The sequence below is a fragment of the Mus caroli genome, chromosome 13, assembly GCF_900094665.2.
Source record: "Mus caroli chromosome 13, CAROLI_EIJ_v1.1, whole genome shotgun sequence".
NCBI classification, from domain to species: domain Eukaryota; kingdom Metazoa; phylum Chordata; class Mammalia; order Rodentia; family Muridae; genus Mus; species Mus caroli.
Genome location: NC_034582.1, coordinates 100,342,554 through 100,356,121, shown reverse-complemented (window position 1 = coordinate 100,356,121; position 13,568 = coordinate 100,342,554). Strand labels below are relative to the sequence as shown.

Below are 13,568 nucleotides of genomic sequence, written 5' to 3'. Positions count from 1 at the left end.
GACTGTTTTATTTTGGGGGATCAAACTCACGTCCTTGTACTCGCTTGGCAAGCACTTTACCAGCTGAGTTGTCTTCTAGTTCCCAGACCTCTGTAAAAAAAAACAGACAGACAAGCAAGCAAGCAAACAAAAAGTGGGGGCTGGAGAGATGGCTCAGTGGCTGAGCACCGACTGCTCTTCCGAAGGTCCTGAGTTCAAATGTCAGCAACCACATGGTGGCTCACAACCATCTGTAATGAGATCTGACTCCCTCTTCGGGTGTGTCTGAAGACAGCTACAGTGTACTTACATTAAATAAATAAATAAATAAATCTTTAAAAATGTGGTTTTTTATATGTGTGTGAGATACATATATATATATATACACACACACACACATATATATACACACATATATACATATGTATTTAACGTGTCTATTCATATATATTGGCCATTTTAAAGTATACAGTTTGGTGGTATTAAGTATACTGTTTTGCTTTGTGACCTCCACTACCACAAGATTTATATGATTGTAAATATAATAGTTGATGTCTTTTTAAGCTTTCAATGTTGGACATTGTTCTGAAAATAATAGTCTTATTACTTTTAGACTCCCTTTTGTAGAGGTGATTTCTTAAAGCTAGTTTTCTAATTCAAATATGGCTTTCTACAGGTGTTTGACTTATTAAATAGGAAAACAAAATTAAGAGTACTAGAAGACGGGAAGCAGCAGGTCCAAGTGGTGGGGCTGCAGGAGCGGGAGGTGAAGTGTGTGGAGGACGTGCTGAAGCTCATCGACATAGGCAACAGCTGCAGGTGAGCCTCACAGCGGCTCTGCCAGGTTAGCTGGTTTATCGTACCAGCAAAGCCAAAAGCCAAGACTACGGAGAACATGTAAATAAAAGTGTTGATGTGTCACTGTGTCCTTAATCACATTGTAGAACATCTGGCCAAACATCTGCAAATGCACATTCATCTCGGAGCCACGCAGTGTTCCAGATCATTCTAAGAAGGAAGGGGAAACTACATGGTAAATTTTCTCTCATTGACCTGGCTGGGAACGAAAGAGGAGCTGACACATCCAGTGCAGACCGGCAAACCAGGCTTGAAGGTGCTGAGATTAATAAAAGCCTCTTAGCACTCAAGGTAAATAAAATGTGATTGTGAAAGGCCTTTTACTTCTGACCTTAAGTTTGATTACTCCGTTGTAAAACACCTGTATTACCTTGTAAAAGAGAAGGTTTACAAATTTAAATTGTCATGCTGGAAGTTACAGATTTTATTGTATGTAGAATTTTTCCATGCACATATTTTTATTGTTCTTAAACAAGTTAAAGGAAAAAACCTGCCAGGCCATTTCTGCGGTTGCTCAGCTAGATTGTAAAAGGGCTATCGGTAGCCTGGCTTTTGTAGTGGGGCAAACAACTATGGAATTGAGCTAAGAAAAATTTCCCATCAAGACCCAAAAGGGAGGTCTCCAGTGTCCCGTCTGGGTCTTTGAGAGAGCTCCTTTACCCTGCTGTATTTGCCTCTTAAAGGGGGTCGGAGAAGGTGAAATGGTTTCAAACAAAAATAAAAACCAGAATACTGTTCCCAAAAGCAAACAAGCGAAACTTGGGTCAAAATACTTATTATATTTTTTTCCCTGACTAGAAAATCAGAAATAGGAAGGATTACAATAAGGTCACTGTAGCTTTGGGTATTCCATTTTAAAATCTCAACTTCTTACAACTTTCCTGTTTCCTGAAATTTGAACACTGGATATGTTTTCAGGCTTTAGAATAATTGAGTTTTGTTTTTGTTGTTACTCATTTTCTTGAATTAATATGTAAGAAGCCATTGTTAAGTACTGTAAACCTTAGAATTTTCAGAGCTCATTAGGCCTTAAAAAACCTCAGTAAAATGTTGCTTAAAATGATTCTTTAATAAGGTGTAATTGATAAGAAATGTTTCCTTATTTTTTAGGAGTGCATCCGAGCCTTAGGTAGAAACAAACCCCATACGCCTTTCCGAGCGAGCAAACTCACTCAGGTGCTGAGAGATTCCTTCATAGGTGAAAATTCTCGTACCTGCATGGTAAGGTGGCTTTGGATTTGTTGTTGTTTGTTTGTTTGTTTTGGATTTGCTTTTATTTTTATCCTGAAGGAGTAAAATAAAAAAAGATATGGAAGTTTTAGATTTTTGCTAATTATAATTAATTATTCTTCTATTTAGATAGGTTACATTTAAGATGTGTCCCTACTAATTTGGTGGAAAGTGTTACATTGCAGCTATAACACTTTTCAACTCTAACATCTGAATACTTCATTTAGGAGATGTTAACTTACTCGCAGGTTCTTACTGCCCTGGTGGGGATGGTAACAAATATCTCTTCATGTGCTTCACTGTATTGCTTAAAGTTTGTTGTATTCATGGCAAGCTAGATAATCAACCAGAGGTTTGTGCAGTTATGTGTACAGTTAGAGCTTCTCCCTCAGTCGTCTTCTCTCTTTCTTATAGGACAGTTTGCCTTCCTCAGCTACTAGCTCTCCACTTGCAAACAGCCATTCACCAAGGAACCCTGGACCTTAGTAGTCCTGGGTGACATTACTGGGGTGTTGACTCTGGAAGAATACTGTCCCGTTAGTAAAGTAAAAATACATGAAGGTCCAGTCTGTGCTGTTCCTTTTTCTAAATGTTTGCCTTCAGTTTCTGCTGGATTTTAAATGACCTTGAGAAAACTTGTAACTAGATTCTATAATGGTTATACGTAATAAATAGATAGATCTTAGAGTTAGATACCAATATAAACATTTAAAAATAGATTGTAAGATTAGTTCTTACTGAGCTATTCATCTGGATTATTGTCTGGATTATTTATGATTTTATCTTTGCTTCCCCTTTATAGATTGCCACAATCTCTCCAGGAATGGCATCCTGTGAAAATACTCTTAATACGTTAAGATATGCAAATAGGTATGAAAGCAATTCCTACATTTTAACATTTGAAATCTAATACATTAGAGCAGTATATAGTGTGTCTCTGTGCCTGCTAGGGAAACCAGGCAGGGTGGCACAAACCTACAGTTGTAGCCTTTGCTGATACTGAGGCAGAGTGATCACCAGTGCCATGGTATTTCTAACCTTTGACATGGTCTATATCACAGATACCAGAGAACTCCATAGGGCAAGTTTTATCACAGTTTCTTTACATTTTCTTTAACATTATTCAAAATTGTTTTGTAAAATTGAAAAAATAAGTCGGAAAAATGTTGTATAATTAGATAAGACTGACATCTTTTATTAAAATTGACCTTTTTGTCCCAAAATGTGATTATATTTTTCCATTTCAACATGCTATGATTCATAATATTTTACTACATATCAGTGATAGAAATTCTTATATTATTAATTATTATATATTTGTATTATATAATAAATATTTTTATATATTATTAGAAATTAGGGACTTAATCTCTTAAACCCTGCTTTATCCTAGAACTATCTCTGATTGTATCCAGTTAAGTACACACATGTATAGGCATGCGTGTATTATTGATGGATAACAGTTCTTTCTGGTGCTGCCTAGGGATGATATCTTCTGTATACCAGGGACATTTCCAGCTTTAGTAAACAACTGAGTTGTTACACATGAACCAACACTGAGGACTAAGAGTGGTTATGCCTTATAGTTTCAGATGCCCTTGGATTCTGAGTTATGATAGAATTGCTATTTTGTAGTCCCTGTCCCCCACATATACTTTTATTGTTTGGAGTGATTATTTGCATAACTTTATAAATACATTTATATTTGAGAATCTGATACATGTGTACAGTATTTTGATGACACTCCACACACACCCCTCCCCCAAGTCATCTGGATCTACTCTTTGCTCCTGAAGGTTTAAATGTCTATAATGACGTTACACTTAAAATTTTCGCCTACAGATAAATTTCTTTATGGCCTACTTCTAATATGGAAATTGTCTTAATTTTTCTTCAGAAGCATTTTTTTTCTTGTTCAGTCAAAATAGAATTTATTTTCCATCTTTTTAAAAATATAAATTCTTACACATAGTAAAGTACTTAAAAACTGGCCAGGCAGTGGAGATGCGCGCCTTTAATCCCAGCACTGGGGAGGCAGAGGCAGGCAGAGTTTATTATCATTTGAAAAATCGCTTCAGCTGAAGCCAGGTGTTGGTGGTACATGCCTTTAATCCCAGCACCCAGGAGTCAGATGCAGGGGGATCTCTCAGCTAGGGCTATATATACAAACTCTAGATGGACAGCCTCCCCTTCCCCCCAAAAAATCTCTTAAGTTGAAACAAAGGAAGAATCTGGGAAGCAGCTCTTAAGTAGCTTCCAGAAAAGCTCTGGAAATGGCTCAAACCTATTGCTCCTTACTTTGAGGTCACCTGAGTTCTTTAAAATAATTTTGTTTTAAACAGTTGTTTTCATACCTATAAATGTACCTTTGAGTAACATTAATAGTTATATTTCGATTATTCTTTTTTTTTTGTTAAAGATTTATTTATTATATGTAAGTACACTGTAGATGTCTTCAGACACTCCAGAAGAGGGCGCCAGATCTTGTTACAGATGGTTGTGAGCCACCATGTGGTTGCTGGGATTTGAACTCTGGACCTTCAGAAGAGCAGTCGGGTGCTCTTACCCACTGAGCCATCTCACCAGCCCCTCAATTATTCTTTTAGACTTATATTGTGCTTCTTTTGTTTCAGCTGAGGAGATGTGTTCATGATAGTAAGGATTGTTAAGAAGCACTAGCTGATTGGCCGAGGGATGTAAATAACTCGGTGTTCGTGACTGCTAGCATAAAGTAGGCCCTGGGTTCTGTTCTCATTCCATGGGGAAAAAAATATACAAAAGTACAAAGTATAATAGCCACTTAAAATACAAAATATAATAGCTGCTTAAAAACATAGTAAAGCTTTAAGTAGGTTTAATTTTTAATAACTTTCAAAGTTTGGACATGAGTTCCTAGCTACAGATATTATTGTCTTTTAATTAATATTTTTAGTATGTAGGAGTTTTTAAAAATATTTAGGTGCTTTTTTTCAGAGTTACTCATGGAGGAATAGGGAATACTTTTTGTGGTAGATTCTTATTACAGAATCAAAAAAAAATTTTTGTTTTAGATAGCTGATAGAATTAAACCCCTCCATGTCTTAGAACTTTAGCCAAAAATATTCCTATTAACATAAAGTTACTATGTACAGTGAGATCTTAAGTTTTTCAGAGTTTTGACTACTGAGACCACAAGCTTGAGGTATTTTGCTAACCCAAGCTATCCCCCCATCTCACTGTGTGTCTGAGGATGACCTTAAATTCCTGCGTTCTTGCCTCTGCCTTCCCATTGCGGAACAGAGATGTGCACCATTGTGCCTTGCTAAGTATGGAGGGATTCTTCTTATATACTCTGTTGTCCTAGAGATTGTTCTAGGGCCTTGACCATTCTGGATAAATAAATGCTCTATAAGAAGCTACACCTCCAGCATGGAGAGTAAAGTATCTGCCTCCCTACTTCCTCTTTTCCTTATCTTTAGCGTGGTGCGATCCGTGACCATGCCTGTATTAAAGCACTGTTGAGTACTGAGAGAGTAATCTTCCAAAATCTCGACCACAGCACTTGGAAAACACTTTTTAGTCTATTTTAGTTAAAAGTATATATTTTAGAAGTGCTGTATGGGAGTTTGGGGATAGTTTATAACAAAGCATATTGGAGTCAACAATCAAGATGGTAAATCCAATTGAGTCAACTTATAAAATTGAGATGCACTGTGAGGTATGTGGCACTTGCCTTGTAAGCCTGGCAGGTCACAGGGGATGCAGGAGGATCAGGAGTTTACAGTCACCATTAGCTACACAGAAGCCTCCAAAAGAAAAAAAGGAAGCAAGATGGAACAGAAAGAATAGTGAGGGAGTGGCTGTTAGAAGAAGAAAAGCTGTACTAGATGCTCGTGACTCAGTTTTCTGAAGCAGAGGATATGCTTAGAGTGATTGATACACAGAATAGTTATTGATTGAAAGCTTGCTTTCTCACTTTGTATTTATTTTTTAGTGTCATTTTAGAAAATTAATTAGTATACATAGTATAGTTTGGCTTGCACAGGAGGATTTGTAATAGAGGAAAATTCTGTGGGTGACTCTTAAGAGTGTTTCTCAGTGAGGAGATTCTGAAGCTTGTAAGAAATACATACATACATACAGACAGACATGCACACATACATACATACATCCATACATAGATGCCTCCAGTAACAGGGTAAAGAAACAATCTGATACTAAACCTTCCACAGTGAATGGATAAAAGTAGAAGTTTGTGTGTATGTATGTTCGCTTGATCTGTATGAAATTAATAAATACTTAACTAGGTTTTGGCTTATGAAGAAATATATTTAGTTCAACCTAAGAAAAATAGAATTCAGATAGTATCTTAAATGGCACAGAAAGAATTTGGACTTGAGTAAGTTGTACTTTAGTTCCACCATATTCTTTCTGAATAACATCAAATGACATACTTAATTTATCTAAGTCAGTTTCTCATCTGTGAATTGAAGATAACCTAAGATTCTTACCATTCTATATATTGCCTAGAAATTATAAAATCTAGTACTTCAAAAATAACAGCTACTATAAAATGTCATGTGATGCAAGATGTATATAATTCAGTTAAATGCAACTGTTATAGTCATTAGCAAAAACATGTTAAAATTCCATTCCTAAAACATTTATTTCCCACATTCATAATCAGAGTCAGCAACCACAAAAACGTATCGTAAGCATCTTACCCTTACAGTCATATGGAGGCTTCCTAGCTAATACAGTTCTAAATGGGTGAGTCAGAGTTAACACATTGCAAACTCGGGATACCCTAAGACATTATAAGGAATTTCATTCGCATATCTGGTTTGTGGAGCACTGTAAAACCTGAGGTCTCGGGGCTGGGAAGATGGTTCACATGGTAAAGTGCTAGCTGCTCAAGCATGAAGATCTGAGGTTGGATCCCCAGCATGTATGTCAGAAGCTGAGCACAGCGGCAAACACTAGAGCTGGGAGACAGGAAGAAAACAGGTCAGCTAAGCAAGCCTCGTTGCTGAGCTAAAGGCTTGGTTGAGTCTTGGTCTCAGCAAATACAATGGACAAAGTTGTCATTCCACATCAACTGTTAACATCCACGTATATGTGTGCATATGACAGTGAGATGCACACAGGCATGCATGTGCACACACAATGTTGATTCACTAAGGCTTAGATTGATTGAGTCATGTAGTTAAAGCAAGCGGCCTTGCGGCTTAGGTAGTAGCCTTACCAGGAGAAGTTTCTAGGAGGATGTATGAGAAAAGGGTAAACTAGAAGGGAAAGATTTCGGCTTTTCTGTTTTGGTTTGGTTTTTCCCCTTTTTCTTTCTATTTTCTTAGGTGGGGATTAATAAAACTTAAGTGTCAACCTATTTATGAACTCATTTCTAAAATAATATCTTACAACAGTGTAGATACTCTTTCTAAACAAAAGTTGAAGTGTGCATTGCGTGTCTACCAAGAGCTCTCTTAATTCTCCCTGTTTTGGTACTGCAGAGTAAAGGAGTTTGGAATTAGTCCTTCAGACATTCCCTTCTCCCAGGGTGGTGGCAGTCGCCCTGATCTCTCTCCTTCTTACGATTATGACGACTTTTCTCCTTCAATTACCAGGTCTTGCTTCATTCTGTATTTAAGATTTTTCTTTCACTAGCTTGTTTGGAATTGTGCTGCATATAAACATTTCATTTTTTTTACTTTTGTTCCAAGCCGTTTTCCATTTTCATTTTCATTTAGCAGGTGGTGGTTGTACTGCATGGTCTGCATTTTTATGTCCTTTATTAATTTTCTTTAAAAAGTTTATTTAGAATTTAAAGTCCCATACTTGCATTTTTCTTTTTAAAAGATGATGTCACTTTTGTATATTTGTCTTTATTGTGTGATAAGTAGTTTCTTGTCTACAAGGAGACACCGATCCTTGTGGTTCAGAAAGGATTTCCTTTCTAACGTGTGTTAAGTAGGAAGTGCAGCTTTAAGAAATGACATAATAGTCTCATGATCTTTAGGCACTGAGCTGGTCATGATGGCACAAACCTTTAATCCCAATCAATACTTGGGAGGTAGAGACAAGGCAGATCCTTTAAGTTTGAAGCCACCCTGTATGCTCTGCAAATGATATCCAGGCATACATAGTGAGACCCTGTCTTAAAAACTTAGCAGAATGAAATTATTTCTTACTTAGCTATTTTGGCTAAATTTCCTAGGTCTCATTAGTGGTTTCTTTATGGATCTTAACAATTTTTCTGTCATAAGATGTAATTATAATTATAGCTTATTTCTTTAAAGTATTTAATATGTATACTTTGCTAACTTTCCCTGATTATGAACAATAATTAAAGTTGAAATAAGCATAAAGTTGTTTAAGTAAACAAGCATTAAACAGATGCCCAGATTGCAGATAAATTTGACCTATAGAGTGACATCATCATTCTTACTGTGCTAATTGAATTGCTTTTGTATTGAAATGGTTCTTTTCTTGTTGGTGTGCATGACTCTTTGATAATTTTAGATATCTTTTGTGTATTTATAGGGTGAAAGAATTGACTGTAAATCCAGCTGCTGCTGGCGATGTCCATCCAATAATGCACCATCCACCAAGCCAGATTGATGACTTAGAGACACAGTGGGGTGTGGGGAGTTCCCCTCAGAGAGATGATCTAAAACTTCTCTGTGAACAAAATGTGAGTGACATAATCTCATTTTATGGATCTAACCTTAGTTTGCTTCATCCACAGCAGAGCATAATTGAACACTATCACCTAGCACAGGGAGCCACAAGTCCACCCTGTGCCCTAAGCAACCATCTGTTCAAATAAGTAGTCTCACTGGAATATGGCTGTGCTTTTCTGGCTGATTCTTTCCACAGTGGCAGTAACAGAATGCAAGCTAATGAATCCAAAATAATTCCCTGGCGTACTAGTGCTCTGATAACAGCCTATTTAGTTTTCATATTTTATGCCTATATTAAAATTTAGTGACTAAATAGTTTAAGATTATATATATAAGTACATCATATATAAATCTTTGTAAAAATCTGTCAACATAATTATATGCATTAAACAGATAAAGTAGCTATTAAAAGTTACAGTGACCCCAGCAACACCCCAAAACAATGAGAAACAAATATAACCCCAACAAAAATACTAACATCCATCAAATCTATATTTTTCTATATTTGAAATAATAGAACCAAGACTACCAGCCCAGAGATGGCACCACCCACAAGGGGCCTTCCCCACTTGATCACTAATTGAGAAAATGCCTTACAGCTGGATCTCATGGAGGCATTTCCCCAGCTGAAGCGCCTTTCTCTGTGATAACTCCAGCCTGTGTCAAGTTGACACAAAACTAGCCAGTACAGGGGCTAAGGCAAGAGATCGCTGCAAACTTGAAGCCATAGTAAGTTCCAGGCTAACAAGGGCTGCAGTGTAATCTTCTGTCAAGAATAAGCAAGGTAGACAGGCCTGGGAAATGACTCAGTGGGTAAAAAGCTTGAAGTAGGAAGACCATAAAAGACAAAGAACTAAAAATGAGATCCGAGCTTCTGTCCATCTTCCTAAATTTTGAAAGGCACCATGATTGTTCTTAATCTCTCAAATCGAACCCTGAACTATGCCTAGATAAGATCCCTTCCAAAGATAAACTAGAGAAGCTAGAGACAGGCACTCCCTCTACTGAATCTCACTAGCTCTACATAGGCCAGGTTTGTTGGTTAAGGTTTAGTTTTTGTGCATGATTGTTTGTCTCATGTATATCTGTGCAGTATGTACATTGCTGAAGGAGCCTAGGACAGCAGATTCTAGGACTGAAGTTAGAGATGGCTGTGAGCCGCCATCTGGGTGCTGAGAACCAAATTCAAGTCCTTAGAAGGGCAGTCTGTGCTTTTAACCTCTGAGCCATCTCTCTAGTCTCAATCCAGGGTTTTAAAATGCTACATCAGCTTTTATATATCCCGTGTTTCAGAGTGTGCAAATCTTTTACCTCTGCTACCAGCAGGAAACTTACCTTGTGATTATTCATCAGTGTCATTATATTAAATGTTAGTGCATGTGTTAGAATATGTGTTGCATATTCTTCCAATATTCTCAGCAAGAGAGACTGAAAGGGAATAGACTCTAAATATGCCCTTAATATAAAACCAATATTAAGTAGGTGGTTAATGAAGTACATTAGAATTCCAAAAATATACTTCTACAAACGTACTTGTTGTTTGGGAGTAAAGTGTATGTGGGGCAGGAATTTGTAGTTTCTGCTCCAAAGGAACCAGGATATCCTGGGCTGAAGATGAAGTAGCCATGTGGGGGTTGAGAAAGAGATTATGGAGGGGTTTAGCATGCCCTGATAAAAGCAGATTATTTATTTCCATAGAAAAGATAAAAAGTCCCTTACTAACTTGATTATATAAACCTTTAAGTGCAATAGCTTAATAATGAAAGTCAATTGTCTGCTTAAATTTTTTCATGCATTTAGAATATTGAATGATTTTTTTTTTGTAAATGCTATTTACAAAAAACAAGCTTGTATTTTTATGTGTTTCTTTGTTGAAGTACAATTATGATTTTGTCATTTGAAATATCTATAAAAAAAATTATCTGGCTACCTAGCCATGTGCTATATACCTGTAATTCCAAGGGAGGCTCTAAGCAGGAGGATTGCTAAGACTATATCTCTAGTACTGGCTTACCCAGGAATGCAGACGAGTCTAAAAATACATCAGGTAGTTTCAACTATATGGGAATCTAAGGCAGGGGGGATGAATAAGTCCAGCAATTTGAAACCATTCTAAGCAGTATTGAGAGATTTGTTTCTTTTTAAACAGAATTGCAATTTTTTACTATAAAAATTAGTAAATTATTTATATAGTATAAATGAAATTAAGGTTTTGTTTTTTAAAAAAACAAATTTTTAATTTTCAAGTTTAGTCCTTGAAAATACTGATTTTGATAGTCATTGAAATATATTGTACCAATCAAAGATTGTGTCCTTACAATTTTCCTTTCATGAGAAGAAACTTAATCTGCATAGTGGCACACACCTGAATTGCAGGGCACCTGAGCTACATAGTGTCAGGCTAGCCAGGCGACAGAGCAAGATCCTGCTCTTTTTCAGAAAGAAAAATTGAAGTATGGTTCTGTGTGCATGTTGATTTCATGCTATCATAAAGTCATGTGTGTGAAAGAAATTGTTAGAGAAATCAGCAAAACTAGTAAAACCTGAAACAAACTTAGAGAAAAGCTGGACTGTTCCAAGAGGTATTTTTTAGGGTATGTCTGCAAATAATAATAAATTCCTAAGTGAAAATTAATTTACTTGTGAGTAGGTAATTAATTAGACTTACATTATTTTGACCCAGAGAAAGACACTGTGGCTTTTCTTCTTCTATTATTTTAATAGGTTTTTTTTTCCATTTGTCCCCAAAGCCTTTCTAAAAAGACTGCAAACCTGCTTTTGAGTCTGGGCTTAGAGCTCAGTGGGTAGAATATGAGTTGTTTTTAAAGGCTCATGAGTTTCTGAGAAGGCTCCCAAGGAAGGAGAAAAGTAAAAATAAAACTTAATGACATTTAAAAATAATAAGCTCGAAGTCATATTTTTAAACTTTGTGTTTTAAGGAAGAAGAAGTTTCTCCACAGCTGTTCACTTTCCATGAAGCTGTCTCCCAGATGGTAGAGATGGAAGAGCAGGTTGTGGAAGATCATAGGGCAGTGTTCCAGGTATGTAAGAAAAGGCCTTCTGGCCAACAGGCCTTAAACTAGTCAGAACGTTCCAAATACTTTGAAAATTATTTAATTGTATAAGTTTGTATTTGTAGGGCATGTGGTAGTAAATACCTCTCTACAGTGTTTTGCCTTAGTATAATGAACAGACTGGGTGTTGGTGGCTCACATTTTTAATGCCAGCACTTGAGAGGTAGAGGCAGATGGATCTCTGTGAGTTCAAGGACAGCCAGGACTAAACGGGATAGAACAAACAAACAAATGCATACATAGAATAATAATAAATTTAATGAACAGGTCTGAGGATGTAGTTCAGTAGTAGGATGCTTGCACAAAGCATGCCAGGGTTCATTCCCTAGCTAAAATAAAGTTTATGAAAATATTTAATTTGACTGAATAAAGATGACATGTCTACTAACATTTTTGAGAATATCAGTTTAAGTATGTTTGAGAATTCACAATGTGTAGATCAGTCTGATAGGATAGATATTTGTGAAACAACACTTTACAAGTCTTTGTATTGGATTTCTGTTGTTAGGAATCCATTCGCTGGATAGAAGATGAAAAGGCTCTCCTAGAGATGACTGAAGAAGTAGACTATGATGTAGACTCATATGCTACACAACTTGAAGCTATTCTTGAGCAAAAAATAGACATTTTAACTGAATTACGAGGTAACTTATTTTCCATCTTTATGTTTATTTGAACTTTGCGTGGTATTAGGATGTGTAGTAATGAGGTTTTGTATGGTGACATACAAAGCAAAGATTGTTATAGACAATTTTGTTACCTTATTTCAAAGTGTATATAAAGATCATTGTTTCTCTTAAAACAATAATTAAAAAAAAACAGCTTGGGGGATGATTCCGTGGGTGGGAAGTACTTGATTTTTAGTTTTGATTTTTGTAATGCATGTAAAGAAAGGTTAGGTGCAGTCACACACGTCTGTTGTCTCAGTGTTCCTATGGTGAGTTGGGAGGGAGGCAGAGACATAAAAACCCTGGAAGTCCCAGAGTGGTCTCTGCCATGGTAAACAACAGAGACATTCTTTTAACGTGGGTACAAAGTAGACTTCATGGAAAGTAACTGTCTACAGAGGCTGATTGGTTAGAATTTCCATGATAGGAAAAGTTGGAATGTTGCAGATCCTCAGCCTCTTGACAGTTTTTCTAACCCCCAGTAAAGAGTCATTCCCAGTTCCCTTCTGTGTTGGATCTAACTTTGTGTAACTAGTAGATAAAAGCACACCTAACATCTTGATAGAAACTTTTGGAATGTAAAATGTCATGAGATAGTATCTAGATCAACAGTGGAGATTTCTCTCCCTGGCTGAACCCCACCTTTCAGATGTTTCCACCATTGACTTTCTTTGTTCCATTACTAGAAAACCTTCATAAAATTATTTGTACTTGAAACATGTAATTTGGGGTAACCTAAATCTGTGTTCCTAGGCCATTGCCACTCACATTTGACTCCAGAATACACATAGAGGCAAGGGACATGTACCTTTAAAAGTAGCTTGTGTATATTGATTTTGCTCTTGCTTCCCTCAGTGTTCATGTGTGTGTGCGTGCGTACATGAAATCAGAATGAAATTCCTACTTTCAGCCACAGATTTGCAGCTTAAAATTGTAAAGCAAGACCTTCATGAAGACATCATGTCAAATATGGCATTAGTGACTATTTCAGAAAAGTTAACTGTATTTCTTTTCTTTTTTTGGAGACAGGGTTTCTCTGTATAGCCCTGGCTGTCCTGGAACTCACTCTGTAGACCAGGCTGGCCTCGAACTCAGAAATC

General features: G+C 36.6%; 1 protein-coding gene across 4 annotated transcripts in view; it reads left to right on the top strand.

The window, feature by feature from the left end:
• The window catches only part of Kif2a (kinesin family member 2A), a 61,879-nt gene that overhangs the window by 45,714 nt on the left and 2,597 nt on the right, over nucleotides 1–13,568 (top strand). For 2 of the 4 annotated variants that reach the window (XM_029468318.1, XM_021180271.2), the window contains exons 13-20: nucleotides 656–798; nucleotides 924–1,128; nucleotides 1,948–2,058; nucleotides 2,870–2,937; nucleotides 7,557–7,670; nucleotides 8,587–8,737; nucleotides 11,666–11,767; nucleotides 12,309–12,444. In XM_029468318.1, the coding sequence (XP_029324178.1) occupies nucleotides 656–798; nucleotides 924–1,128; nucleotides 1,948–2,058; nucleotides 2,870–2,937; nucleotides 7,557–7,670; nucleotides 8,587–8,737; nucleotides 11,666–11,767; nucleotides 12,309–12,444 (1,030 nt within the window). The remainder of the gene's footprint in view (nucleotides 1–655; nucleotides 799–923; nucleotides 1,129–1,947; nucleotides 2,059–2,869; nucleotides 2,938–7,556; nucleotides 7,671–8,586; nucleotides 8,738–11,665; nucleotides 11,768–12,308; nucleotides 12,445–13,568) is intronic. The other 2 variants (XM_021180273.2, XM_021180272.2) reach the window with 1 other exon arrangement.